Genomic DNA, 18,045 nt, shown 5'->3' on the forward strand with positions numbered 1-18,045 from the left:
CCATTAATACAATTTTAACAGACCACTCTAACAGGCTTTAACTGTATAACAACGATTTCATTTAACATCAACTCATTGTCATCATTTCAGATCCCCCCCGCCCCCCCAGGGCCTAGCAAGCGCTCTACCACTGAGTTAAATTCCCAACCCCCATTTCAGATTTTTTAAAAATAATTTATTTAACTTTATTTTATGTGCACTGGTGTGAAGGTGTCAGATCTCTTGGAACTGGAGTTACAGACAGTTGTGAACTGCCATGTGGGTGCTGGGAATTGAACTCGGTCCTCTGGAAGAACAGTCAGTATTCCTAACCCCTGAGCCATCTCTCCAGCCCCATTTCAGATATTTTAAGCAACAAATTGAAGTTGTACAATATCAATTTTACTTAAACTAAGTTATTATACTGTCTAGCCATTCATGTAAGAGCATCTCTATTATAAAAGATATCAAAACCATTTTATTAAAAAGGAAAACACTAAGTACTGTTACAAGTGTTTGAGGTCAACCACAAATCACTCTGAACCAGCCTTCTAATGCTCCATTATGCGTATGACCAGGTAAACCCAGATCCCTGAGACACAACAAAAAGAGCTTCGAGATGGCTTTGCACTTAAGAGCTCTTGCTGTTCTTCCAGAAGGACCCAAGCTGGGGTCCTAGCACCCATGGTAGGCATCTCACAACTGCCTGTACCTCTAGCAGCTTGGGTACCTCACACCTTCTTCAGGTCTCTGCTGCCACCTCCCTGACACACGTGACATACACTCTCACATACACAAAACTAAACAAACCGTTAGTTTACAAGTTACACGGCAGTAACATTACCACTCTGTGTCTAATGGCGTTACTTTAGGATGCTCCTTTTGAGATGATGACTGAGAAGCTTGAAAAGAACTAAAATGGTGGCAGGAACCACAACAGTAATAACACTTAGCTGTTTGCTGGGATTGGGTTTACCTTTGGGGAAAAATGAAGCATGCTTGACGTCTCCGTAATTTTGTTCAGACGAGTACAGAATTCACAAAGCTCCTGTTATTGCCACATATCATACCTCCATTACTGCCTCTTATATAACTATATGGAGACATAATTTCAATTTTGGGGAACCTTAGCTGTGTTGTCTACTTTAGAAGACAGTATCCCAGTTTACTGTGCTAAGCCGGCCTTATAGAGAAATTGTGAAGCCACGATGGTCTATAAACATTGAATTTAATTTTTCCACTAATTATATATAAGGTCTTATCTTCATGGGTTTGATTACAGAAACTAATAAAGCAGTCTCTAAATAATGGGGGCAAAGTGCTTCTTTCGGAATTTTATTAATTGGATTTATATTCACAGTTGAATGGCAAAGCAAGACATTTTTGAATCTGTGAGACAAAGAAAGGAAGTAGTCTTGCTATTGGGTACCCCAAAAAACATCTTGTAGCTTTTCAAACTTACCAAATGCCTCAAGATGAAAAATGTATAATCCCTACCCCAAAGAAGTTGACATCTAATGCAAAAAATGTGGGAATGATAGAATGATTATAGCTGAAATGGAAAACAAAGAATAAAGTACAGAAGCACCCAAGCTGACCTGTTTAGAGAGCTGTCAGGCGAGGCTTTACAGAACAAATTGCTGGCTGGGAACCAAGGCGAAAAAGACCTGTAAAGAGTCTATCAATGAACAAAGTACTCCCAGCAAAGGACAGAGCATATACATAACGTGACCACATGACAGACTTACAAATGCTGATTCAGAGATCTATCTACAACAAACAATGCTGGAGATTCATGGGGGTGGAAGATACACGCCACGGCACATGTGGCAGAGGTCAGAACCCTGGGAGTGTCAAGGACTGACCTCAGCTCATGACCTCAGGTGTTGGTGGCAAGCACCTTTATTCTTTGAGCCGCCTCACTGACCCTTAAAACTTACTCTGGAATGCTTGACTACAAGGCATTTATTTAACAATCTGTAATGATCACATCAATGTAAGTACTTAAGATTACCAACTGTGGCTAAGAAGTTGACTTAAAGAACAAAAAGAAACTGGAAACGGCCTATCTACAGGAGATACTTAAACAAAAAGAAACTGGAAACGGCCTATCTACAGGAGATGCTTAAAGGCTTCTGACATAGTCTAGGAAATTTAAGTCACACTCATGCAGAGTACTACCAAGAACCACTCAGGCCCTGGACCCAAAGAGTCACGTGCATACTGTGCCTCTTGAATCCCAGCACCCCTACTATGGGGAAATGAGAAGCAGAAACAGGAACCCTATGCACTTACAGACCAGGGGGACGCAAATACAAAGAGCAACGGAGAAGAGATGTCTGAAGTGGGCAAGTATCTGAGCAGCTTCCTTAAACTAGCTGCTGACTTTTTTTTTCTGTGAGTTAACTGGAATAAAGCGATTTTCTTTTAAAAATGTAAGTATAAGTTTAAAACGGAGAAAGTGAGAACCAACCACGAGAACTGTGCTGACCTCCACAGCTGCACCAGGAAACAAGTGCACACTCACTCACAGACCTGCGGTCCACTTTTGGTTGTTTAGTATCCAGATGCCACTCCTGACTAGGAACAGCAAAAGCAGCACCCACACGACACTTCTTTCACAGGGTTCTCAAAAAATTAAAGCACCAATCCGAAACCATGCCATCTACTACACGCCTCAGCACACACCTTATTTAATCAATCTCACGCAACTGCCAGAGAGGACTACACTGGTTTAGACCGGCATCCACCCCCAGACACCTATGTGCTATGTACCAGGTGTTAGGATATACACTAAGTTAGTTTCAGAAGAATTTAATTGTGAACTGTTAAATTAACTGAAAGAAATGTTATTAGGGTCTGGAGAGGTGGCTCAGAAGTTAAGAGCACTAGATGCTCTTTCAGAGGACCTGGGTTTGATTCCTAGCACTGCCATGGCAGCTCACAATCATTTATAACTCCATTCCTCTTCTGGCCTCCGGAAGCACCTCATGAACATGGTACACAGACGTACATGCAAGCAAAACACTCATACACATAAAATAAAAATAAAGATTAAAATAGTCTTTAAAACGTTACTTATAGACAATTATAGTTCAAGTTCTTCCGAATTTTCTTTAATTAATCATTTAAAAAACAACAGCAGCAGGAGGGAGAAAGCCAACTAGAACCAGAGAAGTAGAGTCCACACATTTAGAATATTACATGACAGACACCACTATATGCATTTGACGGGCATTTAACCTCAAACAATTCTGTGTAGAAAGTCGCGTTATTACACCATCTGATGGGGCTGAGCACCTTCATTAAGGCTACAGCGATAGAGCTAGGGTAGCTGAGAGCAATGCCAGAGCCCTCAGCTCATCCTTTACATCGCTCTGAAATGAAGGCGCTGCATGACCTGTTCATCATATCCTGTAGTATTTTCTGAATGCCTCCTAGAAGAAATTCTGTGTTTAGTACCAAGTGGTAACTCCTCAGCAGTGGATCTTTTCTCATGCCACATACCACTGACCACCATTTCTTTCTCCCTTTGCAGTGGATATTTCAGAAGTCAGACGGAGATTTAAATCACCTAGAGTACATAACAAGTTTATATAAATACATTTAGATTATACTAGTTCTAATTTGGCCATTGTGGTGGTTTTAATAGAATTGGCCCCCATAGGCTGGCTCATAGATTTCCCACCAGGCCGATAATGGACTAAACCTCTGAATGTAAGTCAGCCCCAATTAAATGTTTTCCTTTATAAGAGTTGCCATGGTCATGGTGTCTCCTCAAAGTACTAGAACCTTGACTAAGACAGCTGTTTATTAGTAAGCCATTACTTAACCTCATGTGGCCTACTGATTTTTTTAACATTCTCAGTATTAATTATCACTTAAATCTAGCTAAAGAATATATGAGGGCCCAGAGACCACCCCCTGAAGTGCTGCCTAGACTCCTAGTAAATACCAGACATGCTACTTTAATCTCAGCAGTTTGGACTTGAGAAACAAATCAATATCCACAATTCTCTTAGTTTCAGAATGTCACTACTTAACGATACGACACACACCACAGTCTTGACTATCACTTAGCACTCCTGAAGAAGTAACAATTACCGGACTTCAAGGGCTTTAATGGCCTCCAGCATTTGTAGAAACTCTGCTGCCTTCCACACGTCATTGGCTTCTTCTTCTCCCTGTATCATTAGTTTTGCTGTGTACGTGAACTCAATTAAGTGACGAAAAGCCATTTTACTAACACCTGGAAAAAAGATGCACATTATCATTAGTTCACATCAAGTCTAGGGATTTGATTACTTCTCATCTTTGAAATTTTCCACAATCCTCATCATCACAATCAATATCTTAGTCACATTCCGGTACTATGTACCATGGTTAAGATCTCATATTCCGCCGGGCAGTGGTGGCGCACGCCTTTAGTCCCAGCACTCAGGAGGCAGAGCCAGGCGGATCTCTGTGAGTTCGAGGCCAGCCTGGGCTACCAAGTGAGTTCCAGGAAAGGCGCAAAACTACACAGAGAAACCCTGTCTCGAAAAACCAAAAAAAAAAAAAAAAAAAAAAAAAAATCTCATATTCCCCTTTCCAATTCTGAGAAGCCCAGTCCAGGCCCCCCTCCACACACACACACACACACCTTTTTAAGGTTTAGTTTTTACTTTAAATTTTGTGTCTGTGTGTCTATGAAAGTCAGAAACAATGGATCCCCTGGAGCTAGAGTAACAAGTGGTTGTAAGCCACATGATGTAGGAGCTGGTAATCGAACTCAGATCCTCTGGAAAAGCAATGTACTCTTAACTGCTGAGCCTCCTCTCCAATCCCTGCCCCTTAACTATGAATTTGACCATTTCAGATAGTTATATAAGTAAATATTTTATCATTTATCGTTCTTTAACTGGCTTAATTTAACATGTTTTCAAGGTTCATACATGTTACATACAGAATTTTTAAAGGCTGACCAATATTCTATTTGAATCAGCATCATCCTGAAGATGCTGATGCCAATTCTTTTGCATGGATGCTCAGATGTGGAATTACTGGGTTATGTGTGTTATGGCTTGAAGATGAAATACCCTCCCAAAGGCTCACGTGTTAACAGCTTGGCCAGCTGGTGGCATGTTCCTCAGACTGGATCCTGAGAATGCCTACTCAAAGCTAATGGACTACTAAGAGACGGGGCCTCAGTTAGTCTGCCCTGCAGACTGTGTGTAGCTTTAACTGTCCTGTTTCCACTGGACACTGCTCTTCATACTGTGCTTCTAGAAAAACATTTTAAACTCAGATATGGACAGGGGCATTTATATGCCAACGAAGTTTTAGCTACCTCACATAGGAAGGGCTCAATAAATGTATGTAGAATGGATTTTAAAGAAGGGCTGATTAGAGGAGGGTCTTTCTTGCTTACAAACTGAGCAGCTGTTCTGCTGCAGGCCTCTGCTTCGGCACCTGCTCTGTGTCAAAGTGCTCCGCCTTACCACAACCTCTAGAACTGAGCCAAAGGAACTCTCCTTCTTTGGAAAGCTGTTCAGTACATATGGCGTTTCTAGTTTAAACTGTTGGAATGCTTCCCGTTTTCCACAGTGGCCACACTCCTCTCCAATTTTTCTCACCACCCCACCTTCTGCGTCCTTGACACCCTCTTCACAATGTATGGTGATTCTTGCTAAATCTGACTTGTCTGATGAGTGAGGATGCAGATGGAACATTTTTTTTCATATACTTAATGGTTATTTTTGGAGAAATTTCTACCTAATTCTTACTATTTTTAAATAACGTAGTTCTAAACTTTAAGTTGTCCGAGTCTCTTTCAGATAGTTACGTGGTTTGCAAGTGTTTTCTCCCACCCCATTAGTCGTGCTGTCTCCTTTATTATGTCTGCTTTTCTGCTGTCTATGATCTTAATGTCATACTCATGAAACCCTTTGCCTAAGTCTTACTCTATTAAGAGGGTATAATTAGTCAATATGGTGTGCCGCCTGCCACACTGATTTTTGCACAGAACTATCCTTGTATCACAGGAACGAATCTCACTTGGTCAAGGTAAATCATCTTTAATTACTATGGTGCTGAATTTAGGTTCCTAGTCTATGTGTTTATGTGCCTACAGAGTGAGAGTATACAGTTCAGAAACCAGGACAGTTTTTGAGGCTCTTCTCCTTCCACCTTGTTTTGAAGCAGATACTTCTTTGTTTCTGATGCTGTGCTGGGAACCCCAGGCTAGCTGGCTCGTTCTCTAGCTTCAGCCCGTTCTCCATCACCCCACTGGAGCACTGAGGTCACAGATGCTTGCTACTGCACCTGGTAGGTTCCAAGGATCAAATTCAGAGTTTCAGGCTTTCCTTACAAGTTTTTACTTGCTGGGTCACTCCTCTAGTGGGTCCCACTTACAGCTAGCCTTGAACCTATGACAATCCTCCTGCTTCAACATCCAAGTAACAGGACTGACAGGTGCCAGCCACAATTAGTTTCCTAATATTTTACTGACAATTTTTACATCTATAGTCATCATAATGGATATTGGTCTACAGTTTTCTTTTTAAGTTATTTGTTTATCTTGCTATGGTATCAAGAGTCATGCTGGTCTCAAGTAAATCTGTAAGTGTTTGCTGGGCAGTGGTGGCACATGACTTTCTAGCACTCAGGAAGCAGAGGCAGGTGGATTGCCGAGAAACACTATCTTGAAAAACAAAACAAAATTGGAAGTGTTCAATTGTTTTTAAACATTTATTCTTATTCATGTGTCTGTATGTATATACACACATAGGTGTGTGCAGAGACCTAGGGAGAGTATCAGGTCCCCCTGGAACTGGAGGTACAGTTATGAGCCATCTGACATGGGTGATGGGAATAAGACTCAGACTCTCTGAAAGAGCAGTTATGTGCTCAGAACTGCTGAACTATCTCTCTAGCCCTTTATTTAGTTTTTTTGAGTCTCAAGATGGCATGAATTCTTTAAATGCTTGACAGAGTTCACTAGTGAAGCCATCTGATCCTAGGCTTTTCTTTGTTCAGAGGTATTTTGATAACTAATTCAATCTCCACAGGAGGTCCTTTATACTGTTCCCTCATGATTTAGTAACAAACCCTCAGTATTTCCCACAGGCGCAATTCGGCAACTGCTCTGGTCATTCAGTTTATAGAACTCTCTTCACTGTAACCCACTGGAGAGAAATAATTTCTGATCTGTACATTCACCTCAGAGCCTCTAACAAAGCTTTCCAAAATACAGGCACTTACAAGAAGAAAAAATAAATGCTAAAGTGACTTTTGAAATAAGTGACTAGTTCAAGTGTGTTGGCACACACCTTCAATTCCAGCACCCAGGAGGCAGGAGGATCTCTATGGAAGTTAGAGGCCAATCTCATCTAACAAAGTGAGCTCCAAGCCAGCAAGGACTACAGAGTGACATAATGAGACCCTGTCTCAAAACAAAACAAAAACTGTGTTTCTACAAAATCCTATTTTTCTTTTCAAGTTTTGTGCTTAAATTTAATAACAAAATGACACTATTTCTGTATGCCCTTACTGCTAGGTATTATTGTTTCAGTCTAGCTAAAGCAAGAAACAATTTAAGAAGGTTATTTAAGCTGGGTGTGGTGGCTCTTGCCTTTAATCCTAGCACTCTGGAAGCAGAGATGGGCAGATCAAGGCCAGCCTGGTCTACAGAGTGAGATCCAGGACAGCCAGGGATGTTATACAGAGAAGACTCTGCCTCGAAAAACAAAAAACTTGAGTGTAAGAAGGCTATTTAGCTGGTGGTGGAGTCAGAGGCAGGTAGATCTTTGTGAGTTCGAGGGCAGCATGGTCTACAGAGTGAGTTCCAGGACAGGCACCAAAGCTACCAGAGAAACTCTATGGGGGGGGGGGGTGCTATTTAAAAACCCTTTTATGTTTGTTCCAGTTACTTTACACATCCAAATGTGGCCATAAGTATTCTATTCAGTAATCTTTACATAAAGAAAGGGTATTGGGGCTGGAAAACTGGCTCAGCAGTTGAGTGTATGGCTCCTGCAGAGGACTAAGTTCCGTTCCTAGAACCCATATCAGCGGCTCACAACACCTTGTGGCTCCAGCTCAAGGGATTCAATATCTTTGGATACACACACACACACACACACACACACACACACACACACACCCCACATAATTTTAAAACAAAAGTAAATCATTTTAGAAATGGGAGGAAATAATTTTACACCTTAGTCCCAGCTCTTCCAGAAACTGATTTGGGGCAAGACAGAACTTTAGAACTCATTCTGACTCATCTTCAAAATCGTCACAAAGCAACTTGAATAGAGAAATACTAAAACATAGTGCACACCGAGTTATGTGATACTAAGTAAGCAAACTAAAAGTAAAATGTTTTTAGTTTAGTAAAAAGACACTGTTTTTTAATCAGACAACACATATTTATCATACACCAGGCACAGTATTATAGTTACTGAATCTTCATGTCTATGAACTATTGATTAAATGTTTAAAAACTAGGAGCAAACCTAAATAGTATAACTCCTAAGTCTATGAAAAAAGACTTAGCAATTTTTCCTTGGTGCCTGGAAGTCTGAACATCCCTGGTCTACAGGGTTACATTATCATATTCATAAACCAACATCCTCCACGTTACTTTCAAAAGTTGGACAAGTGAATCACTGATTCTCCCAATTTAAATGTTTTTTTGTTTTTGTTTTTTTAATTAATGGCTTTTACCAGAGAGGTTTCACTGAACCCTTGTAGGTACTGACATATTAGGTATTTGCACTATTTCAAGTACAAAAATTGAACACAGTAAGAATCTAAAACAAACTGGGCCTGGTGGTGAACACATGTAATCCTAGCACTCAAGTGTTAGGTCAGCCCAGTAAGACTCCATGAAACAAGTGAGAGAGAGAGAGAGAGAGAGAGAGAGAGAAACTGCACCAACTCTATTAAGATCACAAATTATTCTCCTGGTGCTCAACAGGGCTGAAAGGGCTGGCCATCTGTTTGTAGAAAACCCCACATGGTATATGCTGTCTAAAGCTGCCAAGAAGGGGTTGGGCGGTGGTGGTGGCGGCGGACGCCTTTAATCTCATCGCTTGGAAGTCAGAGGCATGAGGATCTCTGTGAGTTCAAGGCCAGCCTCTTCTAAACAGCGAGTCCCAGGACTGGCTCCAAAGCTACCCAGAGAAACCCTGTCTCGAAGAAAAAAAAGAAGCTGCCAAGAGGGCTGGAGGGCTGGTCCAGTTAGAGCACCACCTGCTCTTCCAGAGCACCTGACTCAAGTTCCAGCACCCGCATGGCGGCTCACAACGGTCGGTAATTTCAGTTCCAGAGGGCACTCCTTTTAGAAAAAGAAGCTATCAAGCCGGGCAGTAGTGGTGCACGCCTTTAATCCCAGTACTCGGGAAGCAGAGGTAGCCAGGTCTGTGTGAGTTTGAGGCCAGCTTGGTCTACAAAGGGAGTTAGTTCCAGGACTGTTACACAGAGAAACCCTGTCTCGAAAGAAAAAGAAAAGAAAAGGAAGCTATCAAGAGCCACAATAACCTCGAACACTGCCCTCTTGAAAACTGGCCTCTGGACATTTTTCTCACATTATCAACACAATTAACATTCAGAAAAAAAAAACCAAGTTTGATCAAAGTTAGGAAAAACTGTCGAAGGGAACCGTGAAAGAGAAAGCTGGGATGTTTACTGTTTCTAGAGCTTTGTCTGTACTTTTCTCACTCCTGCGGAGCCCTTTCCCTGTGGGAACCCGTTCTCGGGTTCCTCGTGCCTTTACCCAGCAGGTCTGCAGAGAGGATGATTGGGACCACGGGCCTGAGTGCAGGTGTCTGAGATGGTCTGCACTTGGCTGTGCTAGGGAGGAGGTCTTTTGCTCCACCCGGGCAGAGACAGTCGGGCCATTGGAATAGGTTCCAGACCCTCTCGAGGCTATCCTTTATTTTCTATCTGTTTATCTCCACAATATAAATCCTTCTAATATTTCCTGCTGCTCGCACTCAAGAAAACTCTGGGGAGCTGTGGGGTTGGTGGGTAAACGCCCCACATTTCTCCAGCCCTGTTCCAAATCTGGATTAATCAGAATCATCAGTCCTAAGGGCTTTAAGTATGGTTCTCTGATCTTTTGACTCAAACCTAGGAATGTTATTTATTTAGCTTAATATGAGCACTTCAGAGTTTGTTGATGTAACCAGCCCAGGACTCTCCTAGGAGCACCCCAATGACTTTATTAATTAGCTAATATAAATCAAGCTGGCAATACCTGCCCACATAAGTGAAGAGGCAGCAGATAGTAGGCTTGCAAAAATATAATTTGGTATTTTAAGGCTAAAATATTTATTTATTTCTTTCTTTTTTTTTTTTTTTTTTTTTTTTTTTTGGTTTTTTGAGACAGGGCTTCTCTGTGTAACAGTCCTGGCTGTACTGGAACTCACTCTGTAGACCAGGTTGGCCTTGAACTCACTGGATCCGCCTGCCTCTGCCTCCTGAATGCTGGGATTAAAGGTGTGTGCCATCACTGTCCAGTAGGGCTAAAACAATTCTTATCAATCCCTTATTCCTCTCAAAGTGGAAATATTCAGGAAAAAAAAAATTTTTTCCCAAGAGAATGTTATCTGAGGAAAATGTTAAAGAACACTTTAAACCTCAGTCTTCTCATTGGAGCAATATTCTGACATTTCCCTAGTCTGGATTAAAAAACAAAACAAAACAAAACAAAGAAACCCTGTCTTGAAAACCAAAAAAAAAACCAAAAAATAAAATCATACTCAGAACTAACTTTTGGCTGGGTGTGGTGGCATATGCCTTTAATCCTAACAATTACAAGGCCAGCCTGGTCTATATAGTGAGTTCAGAACAGCAGGGGCTATATCAGAGATCCTGTTTTTAAAACAAAATACAAACAAACAAAAAACAAAACTATGATTTTTAATGTTTAATAGGTCCTTAGCTGTCTTGTCCTTGACATTAGGGATGAAATTTTCTGGACACAAGAGAATTGCCAGAGAAGAAATCAAATGATTTTAGATCTGTAGATTCAGAAGCAGAAAAAGAATAATTTAGGGACTAGATGTCTCTGGAGATGACATACAGCTAAAGTCCAAGTAACAAAGCTGAGTATGTAACTGGCTTCAGGAGCAACAATTTTTTTTCAAAGCCATTGGAGGTGATTGGGAGGTGGGGTGGGGGAGGGTGGGCAGGACATGACAGCTGTATTTCTAGTCAAAGGTACTTCATTGTTCACATTTTACAAATGGGGATTCTGGTTCAGCTGAAACAGAGAAAGCACAAGAACACCCCATCCCATCTTTCCACAAAACTAAAGCCCTGGAGAGAATACACAGGATTCTGCAAAGAGCTGCCTAGACAGTGAAATCAAACAGCTGAATTTTAAGATTTTTATTTTTCCTCCCAAATATCCTGGCTTAGACTTAAGGAAAGCCCAAATCCCAAAGAAAAAAAAAGCTCCCAGAGAAATTTCTAGAAAAGCAAGCAAGATGATAAAAGGGGTGTATGTATGGGGGGATGAGGTTAACTTGTTTTTTCTTCTCTCTGCAACATGCAAAATAAGCTGTAATTCTAAGTCAGGTACTCTTGACAGCAGTACAAAGGTGTCCATGTGTTTGAGATCTTGCTATAGCTCATGCTGACCTCAAATTTCCAATCTTCTTGCCTGTCTCCCTAGAGATGGGATTACAACTGGGATTAGCACCTTGCCAGGACTATGAAGATTTTGGAACTGAATTCAAATTGGATGCATAGCCTAAAGGGTGTCTGGACCCAGACAGGCTGACTGCATGCTCAAGTAAATACCACCAAAAGCATTCTCTAAAGGAACAGCACCTACTCTTACGCCAAATGTCCATGACATAATCCAAACTACTTTATGTATTTTACAGTCTGAAAAAAGGAAGCTACATCCTTCAAGATCGTATAATAAACAGTGAAACCAAGACCAAAACTCATGTGCTCAGGGCTTTCTTTACAGCCAGGTGACCTTGGGAGAAAATAGAGCAATCTCAGAGTTAATGGTTAAAATGATAATAAAACTCATTTTTTAAAACCCTGAACCTGGCCAAATAACAAAACAAGTACTTTCCATTTTATTTGGTTTGCAACTTACGTACTTAAGGTTTATGTGTACCACACTATGACAGATAGATATAGGTCAGCGGTACTGAGAGAGAGAAAACAGCAAACAGTTTTTCGAAGGGAAAACCCCTTCTCCAGTGCTGCTTTCTCAATGAGCACAAGTAAGCTAACCTGGGCCGGGGTCTAAATGTCAGGTGTGAGGGAGGCTCACCGATGAAAGTGCTTGTTGTGCAAGCAGGAGGACTGGAGTCCAGCTCCCCAGGACCTCTGCAACAACCTTGAGGCTGCTGCGGCGATCTGCTTTTCATTAGAGCGCGGGGAGGACGGAGACAGGGTTAGCTAGACTAGCCACCTCTGGGTTCAACTGTGAGACCCTGCCTCAAGGAATAAGGTGGACAGCCATCAATGAATACCAGATGTTGGCCATGGACCTGGACTGTGTACAGGCACAGGAGTTGCCCCCCCCCCCCCACACACACACACAATTTTCTTGATAACCTTTGCCTAGTATAGTCCGCTCCTCTCTGAAACTATAATTCCTAACATAGACTAAAGCAATACCACCCATAGTAACAGTCTCTGTAATACATTTGCACGCCTCCTTTTAAACTGTTGCTATTACATTTTCAAGCTCTTCAAGGAATGCTGTATTCATAAATTCCTCAATTCTTGGGTCTAGCACGCTACATAACACAACAGGTAATCAATATGATGAACAAGTCCACCTACCAAGCTTCGGCAGTACACCAAATGCAGTGACAGGTCTCCTTCCTGACTATTCCAACTAATCATTGCAAGCCTATTAACCCGCTTTTCAGATGAGGAGACAGATACGCAACTGAGATGAAGTAACTTGTTAGCTACTTAGCAAGCCAAGCTGATGGACTTGGCTTGTAGTAAAAACAGTACTATCTAGGCAGCTAGATTCTCCCTAGCAATCGCTGTGTACGACCAGCACGCCCACGCTTGGTCTATCATATGTAATAAGAAAATAACTTACCTGCTGATATATTAACTAAAATATACCAAAACTAAAGAATAGTTGTAACTCTTTTCTTTACTCCCCTAGGTATCAATTATTTCACCAAAAGAAAAGTTTCTAAGCAACCCACTCATAATAAAGAATATATACAAAGTAAGAAAAAGACACAAAACCAAAACTCTGAAAGAAGTTAAGATTCTGTATTTACATAGACAAATGTACTTATCTCCAACTGCTCTAGAGTTTGATGGGGTATGGGGTGAGCATTGTAGCAAAAATAAAAGCATGAAAATAAATAGTACAAACTCAATCTCTTGCTAACCTTGGGCAAGTAAACTTTGGAGCCTGGTTCTCATGTGCAAAATGGAAATACCACCACGTGCTTTTCAAAAGATTATATGATACACAAATGTCACTTGGCCTGCTAAAATTTGGGAGAAAATGTCAATCATGTCAGGCGGTGGTAGTGCATGCCTTTAATCCCAGCACTCAGGAGGCAGAGCCAGGTGGATCTCTCAGAGTTTGAGCTGGCCTGGTCTACAGAGAGAGATCCAGGACAGGCACCAAAACTACAGAGAAACCCTGTCTCGACAAGAAAAAAAAAAAATGTCGATCATTTTGTTTCAAAGTAATACCTATCTGGATCCCCTCTCTCCTAAACATTATACCACCACCAAATCTAAGCTGCATGTTACTTTATGAGTTCATCTTTTCATCATTTCTTCTAGTAGAGTTTCTCCTGTAACTTAAAATATCTCTACCATAATCTAATATCCCTAAAGCATAAGGTCACTAAAACAGAGATGATAGTTTCTATTCAAGCATACTCTGAAAACAATAATGAACCCTGGTTTCAGCAACAGGCCAGACTCATTTGGAACCAGCATCTACCACTTATTCCAAATGCTTTACTGAAAGACTTAAGTAATAAAGAACAATGTACCTAGTTGCCTACCAGCAACTATTGGTATTTATTTTCCAGGATGTCTTCCTAATCAACCAATTATTCTTGCTAAGTACTGTGTAGGAAGTGCCACTTACCTTCAATCTCAACCAAAGGTTCCTGAGTAAACTCCTGAAAGAATTTGTAGAAGAACTTACTGCAGGCAGCCAAAACAGCCTTGTGGGCCTTAAAATGGTGTCCTAAGGAAGGGGGGTTGGGTAGAGGGAGAAAAAGAAATCATACACTGGCACCAAAATCAAAGTTACTACTACAAAATGTATAAAGGAGACCTTTCTTCATAACATAAAGACATACCACATATATTATTAGAGAAAATTACTGTCAGATATCTAGGGATTTTTTATTTTTTATTTTTTGGTTTTTCGAGATAGGGTTTCTCTGTAGACCAGGCTGGCCTGGAACTCAGAGATGCGCCTGCCTCTGCCTCCAGAGTGCTGAGATTAAAGGTGTGCGCCACCATTGCCCGGCGGGAATTTTTAATTTTAATTAGACACGAAGATAAATTTTTAGCTTCAAAGACTTAAGCCAGTTTATAACGAATGTCTTCTAGCACTCTGTTCCATTCAATTAAGTAACAAGGTGTATTTAACCCTGTCGAAACTGTTAAATATGGGCTAGAGAAATGGCTCTTCCAGAAGACCCAGGTTCAGTTAATTCCCAGCACCCACATGGCAGCTCACAACTGTTTGCAATTCCAGTTCCAAGAGAACTGACACACTCTTCTGAGCTCCTTGAACACCAGTCAAGCATGCGGTGTGTGTATATATACATATATATGATATATATACATACACACACACACACACACACACCTGTAGTCAAAACACTCATACACATAAAATAAATTGCTAAATACGATAACAAGCCAACAGTTCATGCATCATTTAGAAAAAGGTATTATAAAAACAACAACAAAGTATAGGCCCAGTGGTGGTGGTACAGGCTTTTTTTTTTTTTTGGTTTTTTGAGACAGGGTTTCTCTGTGTAGCTTTGCGCCTTTCCTGGAACTCACTTGGTAGTCCAGGCTGGCCTCGAACTCACAGAGATCCGCCTGGCTCTGCCTCCCGAGTGCTGGGATTAAAGGTGTGCGCCACCACCGCCCGGCCTAGTACAGGCTTTTAATCCCATCACTCTGGACGCAGGGAGAGGCAGATGGATCTCTGTGAGTTCGAAGCCAATCTGGTCTACAGAGTGAGCCCCAGGACAGCCAGAGCTGTTACACAGAGAAACCCTGTCTTCAAACACCCCACCCCCACCCCAAAAGTACAAAGCTAGATGTGTCTGGTATGGGAAATGTTTCAATATGCCTAACATATTTGTAGGCACAACACACCTACAAACTCATGTAATAAGGAACAAGCTTGTCTTGAAAGCTCTTTTCACTAAATAGAAAAGAATCTCAACCTGGATTTGCCTTTACAAGGAAGGCTGGTAAAGACCCCAATTTATTTTGGAGTCGCCCAAATGTGGGGTGGTTATGAGTGTAGCCAAGGCCTCTCTTCCATTCTCCTTCCCACACCATTTTGGAAAACTAGAATAAAAATTTCCCAAATAATTCCTGTGCTGGACAGGATCCTCAAAGCCGCATGCTGAGAGGAAACTTATTAACAAAATGTTCAGACAGCCCCTCTGTCTTCTTACCAACATTTTGAGGTATCTTCTCTCTCCTCGAGGCCCTTATCCTACGCTTGAGTGTGCAATGAGAAAACTTGAACAGGTTGCAAGAAGTTAAAATGTGATGCACATCAGACTAGACTAAAATTAATACTGGCCAACCAGCTTTCTGCAGCATGGTCTACGTGAGCAACACTGACAAGCGCCCTCCCGGTTCCGATGCAAACCCTCCACAGACTTTTGGAAGAGAGCCCGGAGAGGGTGGGTAAAAAAAAAAAAGGCGGGCAGTGAGAGGGAACTAAAGCTCCAATTTTTCTCCTCTGCCCACTACCCTACCCACCGTCGACAATCAGGGTGATGTCTGTAAACCGGTCCTGCTCCCGTTGTTCATTCAATCGGTCCAAGATCATTTTATGATGTTCAGGAAACTCCTGAAGGCATTCCATCGTTTCTTCAGCCTCCATGGCCGTCGGGAGGCTCTACAAAAGAGGAGCATGATAATGTACACCCATGAGCTCGGGCTGACACCAAAACCCCTACAGCAGAAAACAAAACAAAACCCAGGAACGGAGCGGGGGGGAATAAAGAGGGGGAGGGGGGAGGCCGAGAGCAAGGCTGGGGAAGAAGAAAGGCGAGCCGAGCGGCCGCCGCGCGTCGCGGGCCGGAGCCGCGGCCGCGGGACTCCGAGCCTGACCTAATTGGAGTCTGGAGACGCGAGCTGGAGCGGGGTGGGCACGGTGCCGGAGGCTCCGGGCGCCCCGGAGCGCAAGTCCGGCCGGGGAGGGCACCGAACAGCCTCGGCGACCTCCCAACGGCCCGCCGAGACTTCCGCCCGGCCCGGGCTCCCGCAGCCCCAGCCCCGGTCCGGCCCGCGGCCCACAACGACTCCCCGGGTCGCCTCTCCCTCCGGCGCCCTCCCTCCTCTTTTCCCCCCCCCCGCCCCGACCCGGCCGGCACTCACTCAGGGAAGGAGGAGCGGCCCGGGGCCTGCGCGTCACTTACGTCGACGTGCTGCGTCACCGCGCCGGACGCGGACGTACCGGGGGCTCCAATCCCCCCCCCCCCGCAACGCCCGACCACGCCCCCGTCGCCCTGTCCGGAGGGGAGGGAGGGAGGGAGGCCCCGGGGAGGATTCGGTGCTGCCGCGGGGGCGGCCGTCGCCGCGTGCCGGGGCTCCGCGGGCTGCTGCGAGCGGCTTCTCCCGGGAGAACCGGGCAAGATCAGGAGGGGAAAGCCTGGGGGCCCCTCGAGCGCCGCGCTCCCGCAGCCCGTCCGCTCCCCCGCCTCCCCCCCACGCCGGGCTCAGGCGCTGCACTTCCGACCGCGAACTCCGAGAAAACTGGCTCCGTGGCCCGGGACGGCTTATGTTCTGCGGCCCGGCCCCGCCCCGCCCCGCCCCGCCCCCTTCCCGGAGCCGAGGTGGGCTCTTACCCTTCCCTAGCTGGCGCCGCGTCCGCGTGCCTCTCCTTCCACGCGCTCCCCTCCCCTGGCGCAGCTGGTCCGGTGCCCAGATCGCCCCTCGCCTTCCATCTTTCACTTGCGCAGCACTTGGGCGCTCGCACCGCAGGGACCCCCGCGGACGGACGCACTTGCGCCCCGGGCTCGGCGGCCGCGGGCGCGGGCGCGAGCACGCTCGGGGCGCCCGGGATCCCGGGGGAGCACGCGCCTTCAGACCCGGGGACCGACCGGGGTCCACTCCGAGAGATCCCAGTCGTGATTCCCCCCGCGCAACTCTCCGCAGCCGCCTCCTCGACCCTTAAAGAGGCTGGAGACGGCCAGTCGGCCGCACGTGGCAGGCTCCTCCATTCATTCATTCATCCAGAGAAAGGCGCGGTGGAGGCTATAATGCTGTAATTGGTGAGGTGTGTAGTGATCGTTAAATCTCCCAAGAGTTGGGAGGGTAAGCATTAATGGAAAGTCAGAGAGCTGTGTGCGAGAGTGGATGTAATCACGTTAACAGCTATCTTGATGCCGCGCTGTGGTAGTCACAGTTTAAGATAAACTTGGAAAAAAAAAAAAAAACCACCGCAGGGGTGGATGAGGCACACGTGCCTCCTACATGCTGACTCTGAACAGCAGTGGACTGATCGCTCAGTATTACACACAAGGTCATGTGCAGAGTCCAGAAAAGCCAACAAAGAGGTGTGTGTTTTTAGTCAAGCATACATGAAGGTCCAGCCGGAAGACAGATTGGAGATGAGAGGAATAATTACGAAGGGACAATTAAATGGCCGTGATGATATCAAAGAAGAGTTTTGCTATATGAGCCCCTTTGGGAGAAAGAACTAGCCTTAGAGATTCGCAAACTGTCAGCACACAGTGAGCATTAAAGACGGAAGTAAATGGGGATAATTTATGAATCAGCAAGAGTGACAGATTAGCGCTTTGTAGATTGAACTGGTCCACTGCTGTTTTTAATATTAGGGTTGTT

General features: G+C 44.0%; 1 protein-coding gene across 6 annotated transcripts in view; it reads right to left on the minus strand.

Moving 5' to 3' along the window:
* Znf131 (zinc finger protein 131) overlaps nt 1-17,584 on the minus strand; it is a 35,532-nt gene extending 17,948 nt beyond the window's left edge. Inside the window, exons 1-4 of one of the 6 annotated variants that reach the window (XM_052743343.1) lie at nt 17,046-17,584; nt 15,955-16,093; nt 14,078-14,179; nt 4,084-4,228 (exon numbers count right to left, since the gene is read on the minus strand). In XM_052743343.1, coding sequence (XP_052599303.1) covers nt 4,084-4,228; nt 14,078-14,179; nt 15,955-16,078 — 371 coding nt within the window. In that variant the 5' untranslated portion in view covers nt 16,079-16,093; nt 17,046-17,584. Of the gene's footprint in view, nt 1-4,083; nt 4,229-14,077; nt 14,180-15,954; nt 16,542-16,575; nt 16,701-17,045 lie in introns of those variants that run through there. The other 5 variants (XM_052743344.1, XM_052743345.1, XM_052743346.1 and 2 more) reach the window with 5 other exon arrangements.
* Between the last annotated feature and the right edge of the window lie 461 nt (nt 17,585-18,045).

Source organism: Peromyscus californicus, unplaced genomic scaffold, assembly GCF_007827085.1.
Source record: "Peromyscus californicus insignis strain IS unplaced genomic scaffold, ASM782708v3 Scaffold_18__1_contigs__length_77618521, whole genome shotgun sequence".
NCBI classification, from domain to species: Eukaryota; Metazoa; Chordata; class Mammalia; order Rodentia; family Cricetidae; genus Peromyscus; species Peromyscus californicus.